Consider the following 22,395-nt stretch of genomic DNA (forward strand, 5'->3'; position numbering starts at 1 on the left):
ACCCGAGTGATCTTCATAATAAGCATAAAGACCTTCCTTTTGCATGTGAGAAAGAAACCCCAAAGAAAGAATGGTTCAGTGATTATCATAAAAGTTTTAATATTAAGGGCAAATCAACAGAAAAGTTATTAACAACATTCTATGATAAAGAGGGATATGTTTTGCATCAGAGAAGCTTAAAACAGTTTTTGAGAGAAGGATTGAGAGTAGCTAAAATTCATAGAGTTTTAAAATTTAAACAAAGTCCTTGGGTGAAAAAGTATATTCAATTCAATCCAGATATGAGAGCAAATACAAAAGTAAAATTTGAAGGGGACTTTTTTTTTTTTTTGTATACCTTTTATAAATTAATGAATAATGCTGTATTTGGAAAGACTATGGAAAATGTTAGAAACAGGCAAAACATTAGATTCGCAACATCTTGGAAAGAAGCTTCGAGATTGATAAATAAACCAAGTTTTGAGAGAGAAGAGGTTTTTTCAGAGAACTTTTCTGCAATTCATATGAAAAAGGAAAGTATTGTAATGGATAAACCAATTTATATTGGAACAGCAGTTCTTGATTTATCAAAGATATTGATGTATGATTATTTGTATAACGACTTAAAGAAAGAGTATGGTGAAAATGTTTCATTGATGTATATGGACACTGATAGTTTTATCCTAGATATAAAAACTGATGATGTTTATAAAGATATGAAGAAAAATATTGGAGTATATGATACAAATAATTTCAGCAAGAAGAGTGAGTTATTTTCCAAAAAGAATGAAAAGGTTATTGGGAAGTTTAAGGATGAGTTGGGTGGAAAAGTAATGAGTGAGTTTATTGGATTGAGAGCAAAGGCATATGCTTATAAGTATGGTGATCAGATTGATAAGAGGTTAAAGGGAATAAAGAAATATGTAATAAAGAAATCAATAACTTTTAGAAATTATTATAATTGTTTGATGAATAAGAAAGAAGAATATAGGAAAATGAATACAATAAGAAGTTATAAACATAACATATATATAGTGAAGAAAATAAATAAAAAGGCATTAGGAGCCTTTGATGATAAGAGATTTATTTTAGATAATGGAATAGATTGTTTTCCATATGGATATTGTATGATAGAATGTATAAAATAGATTGTGTTTTAACGATGGGAAGATGGGTTAGGGTTTTTTTAAGGGCTACCGCCGCGTTTTTTCGCAATATATATAAATGGTCAAACCAAGTTTTAATCAAACTAAAGAGTGGAGAAAATCTCAGTCTTTGTATCCATCCATCCATTAGGACCATACTCTGTGCAGAGCGTTGGTGCTGCCGAAGCAGTCTCCTTGGCTATTGGGAACAATCCTGGACGGGTCGCCACTCCGACACAGTATACCAGCATGCTGGCACTCATTTTGCCGACCTCGGAAAGATGACAGGCAGAGTCAAACCCACCTGGTATTAATTCAACAGCTGAGCGGGATTTGAACTCAGGACCTTAACCATTAAGCCAACACCAGGCATAGTCTTTGTATATAAATGGAAAACATAATGAATGTGAAAAGTATCAAATAAGTCTTATTGAAAAAATAACTAAAACAAAGGTAAATAAAACAAATAAGCGAATCAATTTAAAAACTAGTAAGTTAGAGGACGTAAAGAAAAAAAATGAATATCCTTGAATGGACTGAAAACTTTGATGGTTATCAATTGAACAATGAAAAAACAATTTACTATAATCTCAAAATGATATGTGGCTCAGGAGATGGTCAAACAAGAGCATTAAGAGAAGTTTATCATTTCGTAATGGCACAAAAGGGGTATCTTAAAAAATATAAAGATTCAAATGTTTTATTTTTAAATATTTTAGATGGGGATTATTGTGCAAAGAAAATTAAACTATTGAAGGAATTTGAGAATAAACAAATGTTTATAGGTTCAATGAGTGAGCTAAACAATATGCATTGGTTATTTGAAAAAGAGTGTCCCGAGGCTTAGACGTTTTAGATATTTCTTTAGAATCACCTTTAACAAATCACATTACCACTTTACTACTTGAACAAATCTTTATCTTATTGCATGGGTTATTTGAAAAAAAGTGTCCCCAGGTTAAAAGGGGAGACAAATAAATATACCTTGGGATAAAAAGGGGGTTTATTTTTAGGGAAAAAAATATGAATCGCTGAAAATCCCCCATTCATTTACATGGGGAAAAGTGAGCCAGAACCAGTATATTCACCCTACTCCTCTGGTCTCCGCCTAGTTGGTCAGGGGTTCATCCTACAGCAAGATCATGACCCAAAACATACCTCCAGGCTATGTCAGAACTACCTTCGAAGAAAAGAACAAGACGGTAGGCTTCAAATCCTGGAATGGCCAGCAGTCTCCAGACTTCAACCCCATCGAGCTGGTTTGGGATGAATTTGACAGAAGGGTGAAAGCAAAGCAACAAACGTACAAGTGCAACACATTTGTGGGAACTTCTGCAACAGTGTTGGGAAGAACTTTCCAAACAATATTTGATTTTCATTGCAGAAAGAATGCCACGAGTATGTTCGGGTGTTATATCTGCAAAAGGTGGATACTTTGATGAGTCAAAAATTTATATGAAATTTTGTTCAACAATACGATTCCACAATTTATTAACCTCCGCCATCTTTGAAGATGGATGGAGGTTACTGTTTTCACCCCTTTCTATTTGTTTGTTACTTACGAAATCTAAAGATTTCGTAAGTATATTGATGACTTCCGTTTCTGTTTGTTTGTTTGTTTGTTTGTTGCCACGATAACTCGAGAACGGAAGGAGCTACCAATGTCAAATTACACCACGTGATTCAGGAGGGTGATGGCTAGTGCTGATTAGATTTTGGTCAAAATCGGTCAAAGGTCAAGGTCACAGTGAGGTCAAACATCCAAAACATTTGATTTTTGATGGTTTGGTGCAGAATCATCGGATAAACTTCTGGTTTGCGTCGCTACCTTCTCGAGAGACAGCTTTTATTTGACAAGGTAAGAGGTCAAGTTGACTATTTCGTAACTACCAGTCTATGACTGCTTGTTTATTACTTACGAAATCTAAAGATTTCGTAAGTATATTGATGACTTCCGTTTGTTTGTTTGTTTGTTTGTTTGTTTGTTTGTTTGTAGGCACGATAACTCGAGAACGGAAGAAGCTACCAATGTCAAATTACACCACGTGATTCAGGAGGGTGATGGCTCGCGCTGATGAGATTTTGGTCAAAATCGGTCAAAGGTCAAGGTCACAGTGAGGTCAAACATAATTCCATAAATTCACGTGGAGAAATGGAGTATTTTTGCTTCGCTCGACGTTTCGAGTTTGTTGTAACTTCGATTTTAATTTTGTCTTCGGTTTTTGCGATAGTTTAGGATGCTTAAAACTCGGTTGTCGAAATTCTGGTAAAAATCGGATGTTTTGGAGACGTTTTAAGATTGTATAAAAATATTTCACTCGACGCGTCACGGGTCATCCCATGATGCAGTGCACTCGAGCAGACGCGTCGTTGAGTTACGTTAAGGTATAATTGCGTGGAGAAATGGAGATTTTTGCTTCGGTCGACGTTACGATTTTTGATGGTTTGATACAGAATCATTGTAGAAACTTCTGGTTTGCGTCGCTACCTTTTATTAGACAAGGTCAGAGGTCAAGTTGACGATTTCATAAGTACCAGTCTGTGACTGCTTGTTTGTTTGTTTGTGAACAGTATTACGGAAAAACTCCTCGACGGATTTCGACGAAACTTGGTGGTGGGGGGGGGGTAAGGTCTGGTCCAAGGATCATGCCATTAAATTTTGGACTTGGTCCCCCTCCCCCCCCAAAAAAAAAATTTGTTAGAGAATTTTTTTTTTTGCATTTCTACATGTTTTAAGTGATTTCCAACCCACCCCCCAAAAAATTGTTACCCCCCCCAAAAAAGAATTTTTTTGCATTTCTGCACGTTTTAAGTGATTTCCAACCCCCCCCCCAAAAAAAAATTGTTAGAGAAAAAAAATTTTGGAACTTTTTTTTTTCAACAAAATTTCGAGTTCTTTTTTTGCATTTCTACATGTTTTAAGGGATTTCCAACCCCCCTCCCCCCAAAAAAAAAATGTTGGAGAAAATAACTATAACTCTGCCAGCACTGTTGACATCATATTTAATGAACAAGATATAAGGTTCACTTGAGTGACCCAGCAGTATTGTCGGCGGAAGTTTTGCACTCTCCCGAGTGCTCCCCCTCTGGTTTTTTTTATCTGCAATTGTTTATTTGTTCTATGCTTTAATTTCAGAGTACATTGAAACATTAAACTGCTTAAATTTCAGTAAAATCTGGAAAAATGGTGGCGTTCTAAAACTTTCGATCGATAGAGTATACATACACACACGTACGTGTGTGTGTGTGTGTGTGTGTGTGTGTGTGTGTGTGTGTGTGTGTGTGTGTGTGTGTGTGTGTGTGTGTGTGTGTGTGTGTGTGTGTGTGTGTGTGTGTGTGTGTGTGTGTGTGTGTGTGTGTGTGTGTGTGTGTGTGTGTGTGTGTGTAATTGTCATACCGGTATAATCGATATCATCTTTTTTTTAAAAAAATTGGCTTTTTTTTTTTAAAGCAGGTTCCAAAAATATGCAATGGTCCATTATGTATTCAAACATGACATACACATCATTGACCTTAATTTTTCAAAGTATTCTCACATGGGGCTCCCCCCCATGATGAGCACGGTTATTTTAACGCAGGTTCCAAAAATATGCAATGGTCTAATGGTCCATTACATATTTATGGAGGACGTACACATTGACATATGGTAATTTTTCAAAGTATTCCCACATGGCTCCCCTCCCGCCCCACCCCCCCCCCACCAAGCACCCACCCCCCACCTATGATAACAATTATATTACTTCCAACTTTAACTCGTATGAAAAAATTATTACATTGAAAAGAGAGATCAGTATTGCTAATCGGCACAGGTTGAATCCATCACCTTCATTCCGGCATCGCCGATCACCAACTCAGCACAGGATTTCCAAAGCACACCCGATTCATATAAAAGAACCAATTGGCAATTCCTTTTAAAACCAGCCACGAGGACAAAGGAAAACGCGATTGCTTGTACGGGTGCTTACTTCAACAGCTTACAAACTGCACTTACTTCCTGGTACATCTTGATGTCATACGTTCCACTGTTCCTGTTCCACGTTTAGCCAAGATGCCCTGTGCATCAAAGCTTTTAAAATAATGTACGGTATTTAAAGATTGTAAAAGCATTTCTTCGATTTGTTGGCGATATACTGGGGTTATTTATTTCCCATATAGATTTATTTTTCTTTTTTCAGTATACCGGGTTATCAATATGAAAAATGATATCGATATATCACTGGACACCAAGATGGAGCTTTATTGATCACGATAGAACACAGCATCAATTGGCATCGTACACGGCCAAATCAGCAGCCTCTTCTTCACCCCGATACTGCACCTTCTGAACGCCATGCCCACTTTCCAGGGACTGCACTCAACAGCTGTTATTTTGCATACACCACCCGATGAACATCTCCAAGTACCACAAAACTGGAGGTTCTTGGAAGTATGATGAAGGAAATTTGTGTTCTCGTGTTTCAAACAAACAATTCAATTTAAATAGAGTATAAATAAATTCATTTCTACTCCAGGTTTTACAGTGTTTATTACACAGCCATATCCTACATGTTACATTACTTATTCGTGCCTGTTGTTTTTATCCTTTATAACATCCTTAAAACTGTACATTCCCTGCTCGGAATGATTTTAAATTTTGTTTTATTGTCATACAAGCAGACAGAATAAAAAAAAAATACATACCTCACTCTCCTCTGCACATGTGCAATCCTCTGCGATCAGGATTAATTCAGAGCCAATATATGGAAAAATAAATACACGCCGACCAAAACATAACCTTTCGCAGAATGCGAAGGTAATGACAAACTTGTCTTGCTCCGTATATTCCAATTTGTGCTCAAAATATAACATTCAATTTAAATAATTTGTTCCTTGATCATAAACTGGCAAGACAGAGACAGACAGGGACATAAATGAACCAATTGCTTAGCCCTACTTTTCGCTTAGTATGTGTGGGGTAACAATGGAAGTTTTCAGGAGGAGAGGCAAATCAAAAGCAAGAAAGTTAGCAGAACCAACCAAGGCAGATGGCCTCTCCCTTTGTGGTCACGATGACAATCTCTTGGTTGACCTCAATGTTGTCCTCGTAGCGAAGAACACCAGGAAGCATGATTTTAGCACCGTAACACACAGCATTCACCTGGCAAGATGGACAACATTTACAATGAATGGTCAACTTAGACTTTAACCGAGTCAAGAAATAAAGCACATATTCAGTTCGATACGTTGCAATCAGACCAAAGGTATCTTCTTCTCTCCAAATCCACAACCCATTGCCCTAAGAATGGTGCATGACGCATTCCTTCCACCAAGCTCTCCACTAATGGCCATAGAACATGGTCAAGGCAGACAGCTCGAGGATACGGGAAAAGCAGCGTGGAAATGGGAAGATCAGAGAATGGATATGTCATCAGTTTGCAAAGTCATTGGTTTGACAGACTCTGCTGGAGAGCACTTTGGAAATGGATCTTGGACCAAAATTTCTAGTTGCAAATGTTCAAGGTAACTCGACATCACGATCAGCAGTACAAAATAAAGTGAATAAATAAATTGTTTCACTTTGCACGTTAATTTGCCATTTCCCCCAAAATCAACGTTGAAATTAGTTTCAACAGACGTCGTGATTCAGACAAACAGCCAATCAGATCGGTGGATTAAGCGACAGCGATGCCCCATAAAGTGGTGCATCAACGGAATCCCCAAGAAAAATGGACAGAGCATGAAGTGTTCTTGTGGGGGGGTTATTGGAAGAGATTTGTCATTTGCGTTGAACTGTGGGGAACTTTTGATGGTTTGGAAAGAGAATTGCTGAAGGGTAGGGTAGAATGAAGATTCTGTTCCAGATTGAAATTTGAGCTACAACCACAAGTATTACACAAGGTATGTCAGCCTTACAGCAATGCACCTGTGCTAACCACCTGCACAGCAAAACAACTGTTCACATAGAGCACTTTTTGTCAGTCCCTTCATGCGAAATAAGAAAGTACCGAAAAGATACTGGACTCTTTACTCAGTGACCACATGTGGATTGCGATATACCAGAAAATAAATTTCCATATACCAGAAATATCAGTGGTCTTTGCTGATCTCATCTGCAATAACATGCAGGGAATTTACTGCCCCAACAACTTTAAACCATTGTACATTATATCTACACTTCAACAGGAAGCCAATGTTCTCAATGTGGCTAAATTGGGAAAAAGAATCGCAAGATTGTGCTGTGCTGCAACTGAACATCAAGCTTCCGTTCTCACCACCCTTCACCCTCCTGTCACACAACAAGCAAATTTAGAACACGGATCATGGTGCCACTTTCATTAATTCGATGTAGATCTTTTGCATATAATGTACAAGTTTCGTGATTACAGAAGCATGGAGATATATTTTCGAATGCTCCGTCACAATTTCCCAACAGTGACTTGATGACCGACCAGTGCAGGAAGATGACCGACGTATAAAGATCAGACTTTTCACTGGTCCTTGAAGTGGTCTTTTTGACAAACTTCTGGGTATTAGACTTCTGAGCAAAAGTTTATAAGTCGATAAAGATTCAACATTCCAAGTTTATACACATCTTGTCAGATACAACTTGTCTGACTTTTGACTGGTCTCATGACCCATCTTCAGCCATTTCTCGGTCAAAATTCCCAAAAGGCAAGGTGCTCATAACATCAAAATTAGAAAGGTTGAAGAAAGCGCGTCTGGATTGTTGTAATACTGTTGTGGGACGTCGGTCGGGAGCGAAGAGCACCGGGGGGGTGGGGGGGGGAAGCTATCTCGGCTCCCACAGAACTCCCCAGAATTGTAGGCTGTCGCACACGGATAATTCCATGACGTGGCGGATCGACGGTGAACGCCAATAACTCAACCGCGCGACCAAGAGTCCTCCTGTCTATGGGTTAACAGGGTTTACCGAATTAATCACGTGATTTAATTACTAGGGAACATGCCCTCGGGACGCCAAGTCTGAACCGGATCACATGCAGCCGAGCGACACAGCCAAGGACGTACCGGCCAAAAGGAACGTATCGTTGGGAATAAAGTCCCGGCGAAGCTAGGATTCAGACCATGCTGGATCAATGAAAGAACAGACAAAAACGAGCAGGGAACATTTCTAATAATGATGTATTTACAAGTAAGGAAAGTTATGTGCTACAGTGAAGAGTTTTATTGGTGTTTAGAATGCAGGGATAGAAAGAAGCGTGAGGTGCGACAATGTACAAGCGACTTACGAAAGCAGACACAGAGCAGACTTAAACCGAAATAATAATAATAATAATAATCTTCTGCAATCTCAACTTAAGAGGACAAGCGCCAGGACACACAAACACACGCATGCACACCGATGAAGAGGAGTTAATGAAGAGAAAAAGGAGAGGAGATGAGGCTAATGGTCTCTGAATACCTTGCGCGATTGCCCGATCATGCCACCAATACGCTTTGGGGGGGGGATGCTCTGCTGGGCGATATCCCCCTGACAGCTGGCACACTGTTTCTTGCATTTAGCGTCGTCCAGAGAATGAGACGCGAACGTCGGGCGTGAAGGGAGGGACTTGGGTGGAGAAGGCGGAGTCAAGAGCGAGTGGGCGGAGTGGTAGGCGGGACCAGGTGGGTGGGTGGAGTCAGCGAAGTGTAGGCAGAGAAAGGGAGGCGGAGTCGCAGCGATGACGGCGAGTGAAGAAGACGGAGTCGCAGCGATGACGGCGAGTGAAGAAGACGGAGTCGCAGCGATGACGGCGAGTGAAGACGACGGAGTCGCAGCGATGACGGCGAGTGAAGACGACGGAGTCGCAGACCTAGCACGAGAGAGAGGGAGAGGGAGAGGGACAGAGAGAGGGAGAGAGAGAGAACGGCTCCACTCCACTTCTGGCAAGATGGCCCCAAACTGTGAAATCGTCTCGCTCCCACCTCATTTGCATCGCACCGCACAACATGAATTGCCTTGCACAAACTCCTGGACCGTGCCCTGACGACCGACCGAGGGTAGTGTTGGCCCCGCATGCCCGCCCTGGCACCCCTGGCTAGCGCTGGTCAATGCGCCTGCTCCGTGGTGCACCATGCCACTGCCTGATCATGGCTTCGCTGGCTGGAGAGGCGAGAAGGTAAGATGTTATGGCAAACCCATGCACGGATGGTAAGATGTGTCCATTCGAGTCCTGCTCTATACGATAATAAAGTGTCGTGAACAGCGCACGGGTCTGCCTTCGAGCACGTTCACACAGTGCGTGCGGATCCGCCATCAAGCACGTGGCCAGCGCTTGCGTTCACCCGATATAATGAAATCCAGAAACGAGTTGAAAAGAACGAGCCGCTTGTGTCTTGCACACTTGAGTTCCATACAGTGCGCGCGAATTCGCCATTAAACACGTGGCCAGCGCTCTCGTTCACCTGATTCTGTTATCGTGTGCATGGGGCCAACACCGATCTGTGTCAGGCCGAAATGGAGAAAAGAGGATGCCGAAATAATTAGTCCAGAAATTGGGTTGAAAAGTACCCGCCGCCATTGGAAACGTCAGACAATCATCTCGAGCTTGCAGCAGAGCTTCGTTCAATGATATCGCTGCTTCCTTGCAGCTGCACTGTCGATGCTCATGGTGTTGTTGCGGATTTCTATTCCCCTCCCTCGGCCACGGCACGTGCTGCACATGTTGGCCTCTGCGAGGACGCAAATTTGGATTTACCTCAGGAATAAGCAGAAAAGAAGAGTACAAATGAAGTTAGTGGTGGAAGCAAACCTCGCGATGAGATCCCCGCAATGCACGTCCATTTGACCCACTAGACAAAAGGGAAGGGGCTATCTAAACGTATATTCATGGAATAACTGTCTTGGGACCACTATATGTTGGATGCCATTGCCTTGGAGGCATGTAGTTCCAAGAACCGCAACAATACTTTCGCAGCCTGGTACTGGTATGATACTTGTGGTACAGATTGCAAGAAAACTCTGTCCAACACAGGAAATTGGTCCTGCATGAAGTAAGGCGTACCAGGCATGGATTTCTGCAACCGAGTTGACAATATGAAGATTAGGGAACAGCTGGATGATAAACTTGACGAAAGACGAAGATGGATCAAGAGATTAGGTGCAATGCCACAGATTTCTAACCCTTTTTATCTGATGGATTTCAGCTGTGACAACATGATAACTATGTCTGTTATCCAAATCAGTTGTATCTATGGCTCCCAGTACGTCAATACCTTCATAACCCTTCAGCCTGTAACAGTAGTATTGATCAACCTCAAGTGCATTTTGACTGTGCCGACATCGATATACAGATCACAAGCGTACTCTGTACTGAGACTGCGCTCAGCATCAATTACATTTCTTCATAACTCTTCAACATAAATTGCAAAAAAAAAAAAAGAGAAAAGAAGAAGAAAAAGAAGTGGTTTTCACGATTCTTTCTGAAATATGCAGCAGACTCATTTTTGAGGTAAGTGATAAATTTTAGCCCACAGCCAAATAATGGACAGAACAGCTGTACTGAACAATGAAACTGTATTTGTATTATGAAACAACACCGAGGATCGTACCGCACTGTCCTTCATCACAATGCGAGGGTGGGAGCAAAGAAGCTTCTCAAGAGGCAGAACTACACGGCGCATGTAATCCTCGTCTTTGTGATTGTCCAACTGCCACTGGGCGTCGAGGACATCGTGCATTGTGATCAGGTTGTCCTAAGAGAAAACAAACTAATGAGAACAAAAGGAAATCCAAAGCCCAAATCAAAGTTGCACTCAACTGAACGAGGAGAAAATCGGCACCTTCTCACTCAGAATTCCAGAACGAACTCTCCGCAACTCCTGCATCTGAGCTCCCGTACCCAGGATGAGTCCAAGATGAACGCACAAGGTACGGATGTATGTCCCAGCCTCACAGCTCACCCAGAAGATGCCTACATTGAAAACGAAGAGGTATAACACAAGCGATCAGATTAAATTTCCCTTTCATTGACTAAATGCACCGAAGTGAAGAGTCCACTTACCAAGACGACGTTCCGGATCGAACTCAATGAGGCGACTCTTATATATAGTACGAATACGAAGTTCTCGTTTCACGGCTGCAATCACAGGTGGCCGCTGGAAAAGGGCTCCGGTCAATTTTTCAAGGGCCTACAGTGGATACAGAGAAACAAAGACCATTACAAACAAAAACTACTCTTGCAATCCGAGCAAACTCTATGCAACAACTGAATTCACCTTTCTCTTCTCCATCCGGGTCATCCATCATGCTTAAGCAAAATGCACAAAATTTACTTCAGTGCAATCTACCAAAAATGCTCCATCACTCGCAACCCCTTCCTGTTCGTAGCCCACCTTTGCAACTTCCTTCTCAGACTCAACAGCACTGTGCAGTTTTGCAATCCCCACATACTCCTTGCCTGCATTAAATGGCACAAAAGAAAGAATAAAGAGAGCGAGAGGTGAGAGGTGAGGGGGGAGGGGAGTAGGAGGGGGGAGAGAGGAAGTTTGGACAGGTCGAGACAGTAGAAATGAGAAGCGAAACTGGCAAATAAATAATGATCTTCACAGAGACCACAAATCTCCATCACACATTTTTATTTGACCAGCATTTAAACTCAATCTCAAAGCAAGAGGCAGTTCAAGATAAAACACCCAGACTAACCAAGCTGCAAGTCTATGTACCTGCACGCTGTTGAGACTTGACAAGACGTGTGGCACGACCGACACACACAATCAGGCAGCCTGTTACTTTGGGATCCAGGGTGCCTGAGTGGCCGGTCTTTTCAACCCTCAGGATACGCTTGATCCAAGCAACCACCTCGTGTGACGAGGGATTTGATGGCTTATCTAAGCTTACGAAGCCCGTGCTGAGAGGACAACATTCAAGGATGAGGGTTAAAATTTGAAAAATTTCAGAAGGGTTAGTTTGGCCAACGAGGAGCAGCGGTACCGTATATGATCTTGGATTTCCCTCTTCAACGGAGAACAGCCGTTGGGCAGTGGAGTGTAGTGCATGGTGCGCACATTGAGGCGGTCAAAATTCTGACACAATGAAAGAAAATAGATGAGTTGCAGTGCAACAGATGCCTGACACAACCCAGACTCAATATTCGATCCAAAATTATGAACTTCACACAACATTTTTTTTTCTTTGTTTGTTTTACTCCCAACACACCAATGATGCAACAAGATTTAGCATCATGCAAAGGACCACGACTTGCATCAGATGAAAAAGTATAAATAAATAAAAAAAAACTTTTCAGATATATATATATATATATATATATATATACACATATATATATATATATATATATATATATATATATATATATATATATATATATATATATATACATATATATATATATATATACATATATATATATACATATATATATATATATATATATATATATATATATATATATATATAAATATACATATACAGTCATGTGCCGCATAACGACATTTCGGTCAACGACGAACCACATATTCGACGGTGGTCCAATAAGATTATAATGGAGCTGAAAAATTCAGATCGTCTGGTGATGTCATCGCCGTCGAAGCGCTGCCAGTCAAATAAAAGTACAGTGTAGCACATACAATTATGTACAGTACATAATACTTGATAATGATAATAAAAAATTGCAGTGTGGCCCCGTTATAACGCAATCGTTGAGGTCCATAAAATGTCATCGTGAAAAAAAACCGGAGTCGCGAAAAATCGGGATTCAAGAAAATCAGCATTCAAACCGACCAAATGTTGACCTAACATCCTAAAACACCCCTATTTCATCCTCTTTGACCAGTTTTTTGCACGTTTACCTTCTAGCAAGTAAATTACCTTTGAGTTAAAGAATTCTGCGAATAAATCATTGTTGTTACAGTCGAAATAAAAACACAAATTAGTTTTTAGTAAAGCTTTTTATGTTGTTAAAACATTGGCACTGCTCTGAAAATATATCACACAACTGACATGTGCTCGATTCTCCATTTGTAAATTATAACATCAATGCAATGATTACGTATTTATAACATCCAAACACCATTTATTCACCTTTCGATAATAATCGATGCGAGAGGAGATTGTAAGAAGCTGCTAACAACATCCATGGCCGTCATGAACAGCACAAAGGTAAAAATAACAAGTCTTCCCTCTATCTTGGATGTGTGTTACAAGTGCCAACAGTATTCAGTACAGTAACATGCTGGACAGGTTTGTAGCCAAGGAGCAATAGGCTATACCATCTAGCTGAGGTGTGTAGTCAGCTATACCATTGAGGTTTGTGTAAGTACACTCCAAGATGTTCGCACATTGACGACATCGCTTAACGACGCATTTCTCAGAACGTATCCCCGTCGTTAAGTGGCGCATGACTATGTATGTGTATATACATATAGAAATATATATTTTTATATATATATATATATATATATATATATATATATATATATATATATATATATATATATATATATATATATATATATATACATATAAATAAGGGAATGTTCTTTTGAACATACGAGTCCCCTTGGACCATGAAGCTGTCGTTCTTGTTGTTAAAGGCCATTATGGGAACACAGAAAAAAGGGGCTAAGGTTTAAATGTGTATTAAACAATAATAAGGAATGGGTCATGAGGGTAATGAAAGACAAGGATTTATTAGCAGCGTCATCATGGTTGGCGTCTTGCAATATAATATATTAGCGCGATTAAAAATAGTTTTTTCTTCGCATCTTCATGTCTGTCAAAAAACCAGTGTCAAGGTGCACAATTACAGCTCATAACCTATCCATTGAGGTGTTTTTCGCCCCCCCCCCCTGCTTTCCCGTTTTCACGCCACTGTCCACACAAAATTCATCAATCAATTCTATACAGAGTCCGGGGGACTCAAATACAGTGGGGAGAACAGGTATTTGATACGCTGCTGATTTTGCAGGTTTTCTCACTAACAAAGCACGTAGAGGTCTGTAATTTTTATCATAGGTACACTTCAACTGTGAAAGACGGAATCCAAAACAAAAATCCTGAAAATCACATTGTTTGATTTTTAAATAATTAATTTGCATTTTATTGCATGAAATAAGTATTTGAGCACCCACCAACCAGTAAGAATTCCGGCTCTCACAGACCTGTTACTTTTGTTTTTAAGAAGCCCTCCCATTCTCCATTCATTACCTGTAATAACTGCACCTGTTTGAACTCGTTACCTGCATAAAAGACAGCTGTCCACAATCAGACTCCAACCTCTCTACAATGGGCAAGACCAGAGAGCTGTCTGAGGACATCAGGGACAAAGTTGTAGACTTGCACAAGGCTGGGATGGGCTACAGGACAGTAGGCAAGCAGCTTGGTGAGAAGGCAACAACTGTTGGTGCAATTATTAGAAAATGGAAGAAGTTCAAGAAAACAGTCAATCTCCCTCGGTCTGGGGCTCCATGCAAGATCTCACCTCATGGAGCCTCAATGTTCATGAGAAAGGTGAGGGATCAGCCCAGAACTACACGGCAGGACCTGGTCAATGACCTGAAGAGAGCTGGGACCACAGTATCAAAGAAAACCGTAACACACTACGCTGTCATGGATTAAAATCCTGCAGTGCACGCAAGGTCCCTCTGCTCAAGCCAGCGCATGTCCAGGCCCATCTGAAGTTTGCCAATGACCATCTGGATGATCCAGAGGAGGAGTAGAAGGTCATGTGGTCTGATGAGACCAAAATAGAGCTTTTTGGTTTAAACTCCACTTGCCGTGTTTGGAGGAAGAAGAAGGATGAGTACAACCCCAAGAACACCATCCCAACCATGAAGCATGGAGGTGGAAACATCATTCTTTGGGGATGCTTTTCTGCAAAGGGGACAGGATGACTGCACCGTATTGAGGGGAGGATGGATGGGGCCATGTATCGCGAGATCTTGTCCAACAACCTCCTTCCATCAACAAGAGCATTGAAGATGGGGCGTGGCTGGGTCTTCCAGCATGACAACGACCCGAAACACACAGCCAGGGCAACTAAGGAGTGGCTCCGTAAGAAGCATCTCAAGGTCGTGGAGTGGCCTCGCCAGTCTCCAGACCTGAACCCAATAGAAAATCTTTGGAGGGAGCTGAAAGTGTGTTGCCCAGCGACAGCCCCAAAACCTGAAGGATCTGGATAAGATCTGTATGGAGGAGTGGGCCAAAATCCCTGCTGCAGTCTGTGCAAACAAAGGTTTCTGTACCAAATATTAAGTTCTGTTTTTCTGATGTATCAAATACATATTTCATGCAATAAAATGCAAATTAATTATTTAAAAATCATACAATGTGATTTTCAGGATTTTTGTTTTAGATTCCGTCTTTCAGTTGAAGTGTACCTCTGATAAAAATTACAGACCTCTACGTGCTTTGTTCGTGGGAAAACCTGCAAAATCAGCAGTGTATCAAATACTTGTTCTCCCCACTACATATATATATATATATATATATATATATATATATATATATATATATATATATATGTAAATTTTAAAAAGCAGGGAGCCGATAAGAGAACAAAACGCGCGTGGGGGGGGGGGCGGAGGTGGGGCGGGGCGGGTCACAAAAAGGAAGGCGGAGGCGGGGTACGAAAAGTAAGGCGGTAGGCGGTGGCCGGGTACGAAAAGGAAGGCGGCAGGTGACGGCCGGGTACGAAAAGGAAGGCGGCAAAAAGGAAGGTGGCATGCGGTGGTGGGGTGTGAAAAGGAAGGTGGCAGGTGGTGGCGGGGTGCGAAAAGGAAGGCCAGGCGGCGGCGATGCGAAAAGGAAGGCGCAGTTGGCGGCGATGCGAAAAGGAAGGCGCAGTTGGCGGCGATGCGAAAAGGAAGGTGCAGTTGGCGGCGGGGTGCGAAAAGGAAACAGGCGGGGTACAAAAAGGAAGGCGGCAGGCGGTGGCGTGGGTGCGGAAAGGAAGGCGGCAGGTGCGAAAAGGAAGGCGGTAGTTGGCGGCGGGGTGCAAAAAGGTGGCAGGTGGGGTACAAAAAGCAAGGCAGCAGCGGGGTACGAAAAGGAAGGCAACAGGCGGCAGCGGGGTACGAAAAGGAAGGCGGCGGCGTGGTAGGAAAAGGAAAGCGACAGGCGGCGGGGAACGAAAAGGAAGGTGGCAGTTGACGGCGGGGTGCGAAAAGGAAGACTGCGGAGGGGTACGAAAAGGAAGGCGGCGGCGGGATACGAAAAGGAAGGTGGCGGTGGGGTATGAAAACGAAGGCGGCAGGCGGTGGCGGGGTGCGAAAAGGAATGCGGCAGGCGGTGGCGATCACGCATCAGATGCCCTGATGTCAAAATTCTGCATCGGCGGGGTGTTTTCTATGTTCCTATCAATGAAACAAATGACATAAAAATATCAGAACTTTGCAAGGTCATCTACCGGGTCCACGATAAAGTTGATTTTGACATTGAACCATCCGACATTGCTTACAACTTACAACATCTTATGACCCCAAAATACTCAGTTGAAAGTTTTTGTTTTTTTTAAACTTCGTTTCACACCACAAACCATTCTCCGAAAACGAAATCATTCTCCGAAATCACTTCCGGAAAATCCAGGTTCCTGTCATCTATTTGACGGAGCCATTTTACAGGCTGAGTTTCATTTTCTCGTATTTCTTGTAGTACAAGTGATAGAAAACAAAGCACAAGATGCGTGTAAGGATGGAGGTAAGCCAGATATTCGGTTTGGGAGCCAAAATAACGATCGAGGATGCTGAGATCACAGGTTTGAGGTTGCCCACAAATAAGCAAGTGTTGAGGTGTTTCAAATACCATCAGATGCAGAGACTAGCTGAAAGTTTCACAAAACGTGATATCGCGAAAATCGTCCTGGAAAAGATCGTGCCATTTCACCACAAAGCAAACCAACCGATGATATCCTCAAAACGAGTATGTGAGAAAATAATTGCATTAGTGGATTGAAACGCAAAACTGTGAGAAACTCTGATTGAAAGAAGATCGTCACCAGCAATAATCGCAAAATTAGAAGGGAATCGGTCGAGCTTCCAGCAAACATTTCCATTGTGGGCACCTAATGCTGAAACATTGATGAAAAACACTGAAGATATAGAATTCCTAAAATCGATGAAAACAGATCGTGTGGCTTCATTTGGTTGGCATGACGAGAAGTTGGCTCATCAGATCCAAAGAAGTGAAGAGTGGAAGCAGAAAGAAGCTAATAGAAATGCCGTTCTGATGTGGAAATGGAGGATTTTCACTCACGAGTTCAGCTGGAGGATAGTGCTAGTGAGGGAGTAGAAGACAACAGCACTGAGCACACCACATCCGATTCACTCATGCCCAAACGGAGCGACCATAGAACATCCCGCCCTACGATGATGAAGCACAAGTCCTCATCCAGGTCTGGAGAGCTGAAACTCTGATCATCACAGCCTCCAGTATAGAGTATCAGAGGGAGGACTACATAGAGTTCACCAAGCTTGGACACGCGTATCTGGGCCAGAATGAAGGAAATTTCAATTTCTGTTGGCCAGGAGCGATTCACAAGGCCAGATGGATGGCAAAAGTCATCTATTCATTGAAAATGGCATTACTGGCACAGCAAATAGAGACATGACCGCTTGGTACTGTTACGACACAGAAGCAGGTCCCCAAGATATGAGAATTCATAACGTTCATGGCGCTGATTTATTTCAAGTGGTGGGCAACCTGTTCTCGCGCTACAGACTCGCCATGGAATGATTTGACCCTTTACAAGGACATACTACGGTACGCTAAAATCAGTGAGCCAATCTCAGACAGCGGCGCTAGAGAAGCCTTCAAGCGACATTCATGGTACCTCACTGCAGAAATGGTGCCGTTGGCCTTATTCAGCGAACTTGTCCCTGATAGTGAACGATGTGGGCTTGCTGACAAGCTCATTGAATTGAAACCAGACGACAATCTGATGCAGAACTTTCCCAAGGAGAGTTTTGGCACTGGATTTGGAAAACCTACCTTTCCAGCCGATATAAAGATCCAAACAAAACTTGCTGACCTTGTAACCGAGGACTCGTGGTTCATGGTCAGATTACTCGATTTTGACAGAGATTTTCTGTTGGAGGACCTGGATAAGTGGGATGATCTCACCTCATTCATGACATCTAAATGTAAAGTGAGATCACTCAACATGACAAACGATGCTGCTGAAAGAGCGGTGAAACTGAGCACGGACTTCCTGCAATCTGCCAGAACAGAAGAGAAATATCAGTGTCCTGCAAGTCGTGGAACAAGACAGAAAATGGCTCCCAAATATTAGAAAGCGAAAGTCGAAATCATAGACTGAACAAAGTTGCCACGTCTGAATGCTGACTTGTTATTTGATAACTGTTGGCATCTGTTTGGCCTGATCATGTGAATTAAACTCGCTTCGGTTTGTCCAATAAGTAGTTTCTTATCATTTTATGTCTTTGAGGACTTGGTGTTGATGGATATGAATCGATAGGGTTTTTAGTGGGGCCGAGTGGGAGTTTCTCATTTTGTCTCGGAAGTCGATTTAGAACAAAATTCCAGGCCGATGTGGACCCAGTAGATGATTTCGGAATTTCGTGAAATTTTACAAAAACCATTTATTCCACAAATGGAATGAAAAAAAAAATCATACCGCCGATTTAGAGTTCTAATATTTTCAAAAAAGTTGGGCGTCTGATGCGTGCTAGCGGTGGCGGGGTGTGAAAAGGAAGGCGCAGTTGGCGGCGGAGTGCGAAAAGGAAGGCGGCAGGCGGTGGCGGGGTGCGAAAAGGAATGCGGCAGGCGGTGGCGGGGTGCGAAAAGGAAGGCCAGGCGGCGGCGGGGTGCGAAAAGGAAGGCGGCAGGTGGTGGCGGGTGTGAAAAGGAAGGCGGCAGTTGGCGGCGGGGTGCGAAAAGGTGGCAGGCGGGGTACAAAAAGGAAGGTGGCAGGTGGCGGTGGGGTACGATAAGGAAGGCGACGGCGGGGTACGATAAGGAAGGCAACAGGTGGCAGCGGGGTACGAAAAGTAAGGCGGCAGTTGATGGCGGGTGCGAAAAAGAAGGCGGTAGTTGGCAGCGGGGTGCAAAAAGGAAGGCGGCAGTTGGCGGTGGTGTACGAAAAGGAAGGTGGAAGTTATAGCACATTACATCAAATTGTCCACCTTGAGTAGCATGGGCCACTGTGAAGTGTGCAAGGTCGCCTGCTTCGACTCGGGCTTGATGAGGAAGTCAATCTCATGCTGGAGATCCTGCAGAATGATCAGACACAGAAATCTTGCAAACAATTATAAAGATAATATTAGAGAAACACAAGAAGAACAAGCAATAAAGGCAGGTGTGATATTGTTCTGTTGTACTTCCTTCTCCTTTTGCACTATTCCACTTGTCCTCTGTTGGTCACCTCATCTACCTCAATCAGTAATCACTGATATCCACAAGAAGGATGTAAAAGCAGAATTCAATCCCAGTAAGCTAACTTCCAATCAAAAGCAAGATCATGAATCGATCATTGGTGCTGTTTTTATTTATTTATTTATTAGTTTTTTCCTCTTTGCAAACAGCCTGATCACACACAATCGGTTTGGATTAAATTGCAATCACTCAACTGTGGACACGGTGATGCTCTCCTCTCAGAAATGCTTGGAGACTTTCAATCTCAGACAAGAGGCCAGGACGGTCTCCATGAACATATCTCGGGCATTTGACACACTCACTACCTGTGGCATATGTGGTCACTTTCATTCCGAGCTTGAAGACTTCCTTCGCTCAGTTGAACTCTCGAAGCTGGAATGTCCCAAGGCAGTCTGTGGGGGTCAGTCGTTCCTCATATACCTCAACAGTTTGACGATCTGTAAAACCGAACATTTTGCAGAAACCATGCTGCTATTCAGTTTCCCCATTTCAATAATGAACAAACAGCAGCAGCAGCAGCATCATGAGCTGATATGGAAACGATTGGATGCTGGTCTGATAAATGGAACATGTCCTGCCATCCTGGAAAATCTGAGCCTCACCATGCCTGCCACTCCAAAAGAAGTCAAATGAACTCACCGATCCATTTCAATCATCAGCCACTGCAAGATGTCAATTTGTTTAACTTCTCAACCTCAACCTCATGCTGGCGGGGAAGATGGTGCGGGCGGACGCAGGCACGACGGTGCGGGCGGGCGTGATGGTGCGGGCGGGCGTGTGTGACGGTGCGGGCGGGCGTGACGGTATGAGCGTGACGGTGCGGGCGTGATGGCGCGGGCGGGCACGACGGTGCTGGCGTGATGGCGCGAGGGCGATGGCACGGGCGGGGGCGAAGGCACGGGCGGGCGGGGGCGACGGCACGGGCGGGCGGGGGCGACGGCACGGGCGGGCGGGGGGCGACGGCACGGGCGAGGGGGGGCGACGGCACGGGCGGGCGGGGGGCGACGGCACGGGCGGGCGGGGGGCGCCGGCACGGGCGGGCGGGGGCGACGGTGCTGGCGAGGTCGGGGGGCGACCGCGGGGGCGACGGCGACGGCACGGGCGGGCGGGGGCGACGGCACGGGCGGGGGCGAGGGCGACGGTGTGGGCAGTGGCAGAGGTGCAGCAATACAAATTGGGAGACAGTTTTTGTGGGTGATGAGATTATTAAATATGTAGATACTTCATTCTGCAGGAAGGATTGTGGACACAGAATTCTGTGTAGTTTTGAAGAAGCAGGAGTTAGGGCTATTGGAGGAAGGGAAAAGGATATTGTGTCTGGTCACGGCAGGAAGAAGTTGGTTGTGGTACACCTGGGTGTGAATGATGTTGCAAAAGTTTACTCAGGAGGTTTTGAAAAATAGATACAGGATATTGGGTAAGCGGCTGAAAGCAAAAAGGTTGTGAGGTCATGTTTTCTGCGATCCTCCCAAGATTAGGAAACAATATATAAATTATGAGCAGAGCAATGGAGTCAACCAATGGCTGGAAGAATAGTGTCGGGAGGAAGGTTTTCCATTTAGGAAGCAGTGGGAATCATTTAGGGGACAAAGGGAGTGTTTCTAGAATGATGGCCATATATTAAATAGAAAGGGGGCAGCAACGTTTGCAGTGGGAAATGAGGAAGGAATTCAGGCTTTTTGAGGTCAGCGGAGGGAGCGGAAACTATAAAGGAAGGAACGGATGAAGTAATTGGGATGATTAAGGCCAGGCAGAAAAATAGAATTTCAGCAAGGGAAACGTTAAATATATTCTATACCAATGCCAGAAGTTTAAATAATAAGATGGAAGAGCTCGAAGCCAAAGTGGATAGCAAGGAGTATGATATAGTTGCAGTGAGTGAGACATGGTTTAAGGAGGAGGGTAACTGGAGGACAGGATTAGAAGGCTACAAGGTGTATTGGTGTGATAGGAAGGAGAGAATAGGAGTCGCCGCCACAATCTGGGTAAAGGACAGCATTGCATCAAGAGAAAGGGGTGACATTAAAGGCCCGGTCACACCTTGACGTTTTAGCCAACGTATGCCGATTTTTGAATTTTTTTTCAAAAACGCTGGCACACGTTGAATACGTTATGGGTAAGTTTTGATAACATTGAGAGCACGCTGAAAAACACTGCCATACGTTGTTGTACGTTGGCTTTAAACGTTGTACTTTTTGGTTGTCCTCAAATTTTTTCATGCTTGAAATTTCACGACGTATGCCGGCGTATGACTCACACGTTCCGCTACGCTGGCCACAAGTTGTATGCACGGTCTGCGATCATTGACAGCCGTCAACACATGCTACTTGTAAGTTAATCATAAGTTGAGACACGCCGAGGTAATGTTTAGCGTACCCGAAACTTATTTCTAACCTATGATTAACGTGTTGTTGGCACGTTACGCGATCGTTGCCACACGTCGACAGACGTTACTTTTAAGTTACTCATAGGCTGAAAGACGTCGGTATAATGGATCGTCCTTGCGTCAGCGTCCACGGCCACGGCCAGGACACTTATTTGCAGCATTCTTCAAACTTTTCTTCGGCATGACGAGGATGTTCACACTTCGATGTCGAGCTTGGCTATGATTCCAATTGTCCATCGGCAGCATCTATTTAAAATAGTCGAGTTTGAGCGTTTTAACACGTTCAGAAGAAACGCTTCAAATTTCCAAACCCCAGCGTCAAAAAACAAAGGCGAGTGACAGCAATTTAAATCGTTCATTGTAAACAATGAAAATAGCTGAGTGGTACCGTTTAAAAGTTGTTGAGTGTAAAAAAAATCCAATTGTTGAGCACAAGCGTCTACTTTCAATAGTGGAGATGCAGCCATTTAAATCGTTGAGTTTATCATTTAAATCGTTAAAAGCAAGGACGATCCATCATAACCCACACCCTCCCCCTCACACTCACCTACTAC

The 22,395-nt window shown here is 43.1% G+C and overlaps 1 protein-coding gene and 1 pseudogene across 8 annotated transcripts in view; one reads left to right on the plus strand and one right to left on the minus strand.

Moving 5' to 3' along the window:
* Positions 1-22,395, minus strand: part of LOC147017802 (H/ACA ribonucleoprotein complex subunit DKC1-like) — a 75,132-nt gene that overhangs the window by 25,064 nt on the left and 27,673 nt on the right. For 4 of the 8 annotated variants that reach the window (XR_015062148.1, XM_085896806.1, XM_085896805.1 and 1 more), the window contains exons 3-10: positions 19,206-19,292; positions 12,037-12,128; positions 11,769-11,953; positions 11,439-11,503; positions 11,108-11,234; positions 10,887-11,017; positions 10,656-10,799; positions 6,141-6,261 (exon numbers count right to left, since the gene is read on the minus strand). Coding sequence is in view for 7 of the 8 variants with exons in the window: in XM_085896806.1 (XP_085752932.1) it covers positions 6,141-6,261; positions 10,656-10,799; positions 10,887-11,017; positions 11,108-11,234; positions 11,439-11,503; positions 11,769-11,953; positions 12,037-12,128; positions 19,206-19,292 (952 nt within the window). In the remaining variant the exon portion in view is untranslated. Of the gene's footprint in view, positions 1-6,140; positions 6,262-10,655; positions 10,800-10,886; positions 11,018-11,107; positions 11,235-11,438; positions 11,504-11,768; positions 11,954-12,036; positions 12,129-13,146; positions 13,392-19,191; positions 19,293-22,395 lie in introns of those variants that run through there. The other 4 variants (XM_085896807.1, XM_085896809.1, XM_085896810.1 and 1 more) reach the window with 3 other exon arrangements.
* LOC147017803 (uncharacterized) lies at positions 16,756-18,374 on the plus strand (annotated as a pseudogene).

This window comes from Eptatretus burgeri, chromosome 10, assembly GCF_056783735.1.
Source record: "Eptatretus burgeri isolate ZD-2024b chromosome 10, Ebu_testis_v1, whole genome shotgun sequence".
In the NCBI taxonomy this organism is placed as follows: domain Eukaryota; kingdom Metazoa; phylum Chordata; class Myxini; order Myxiniformes; family Myxinidae; genus Eptatretus; species Eptatretus burgeri.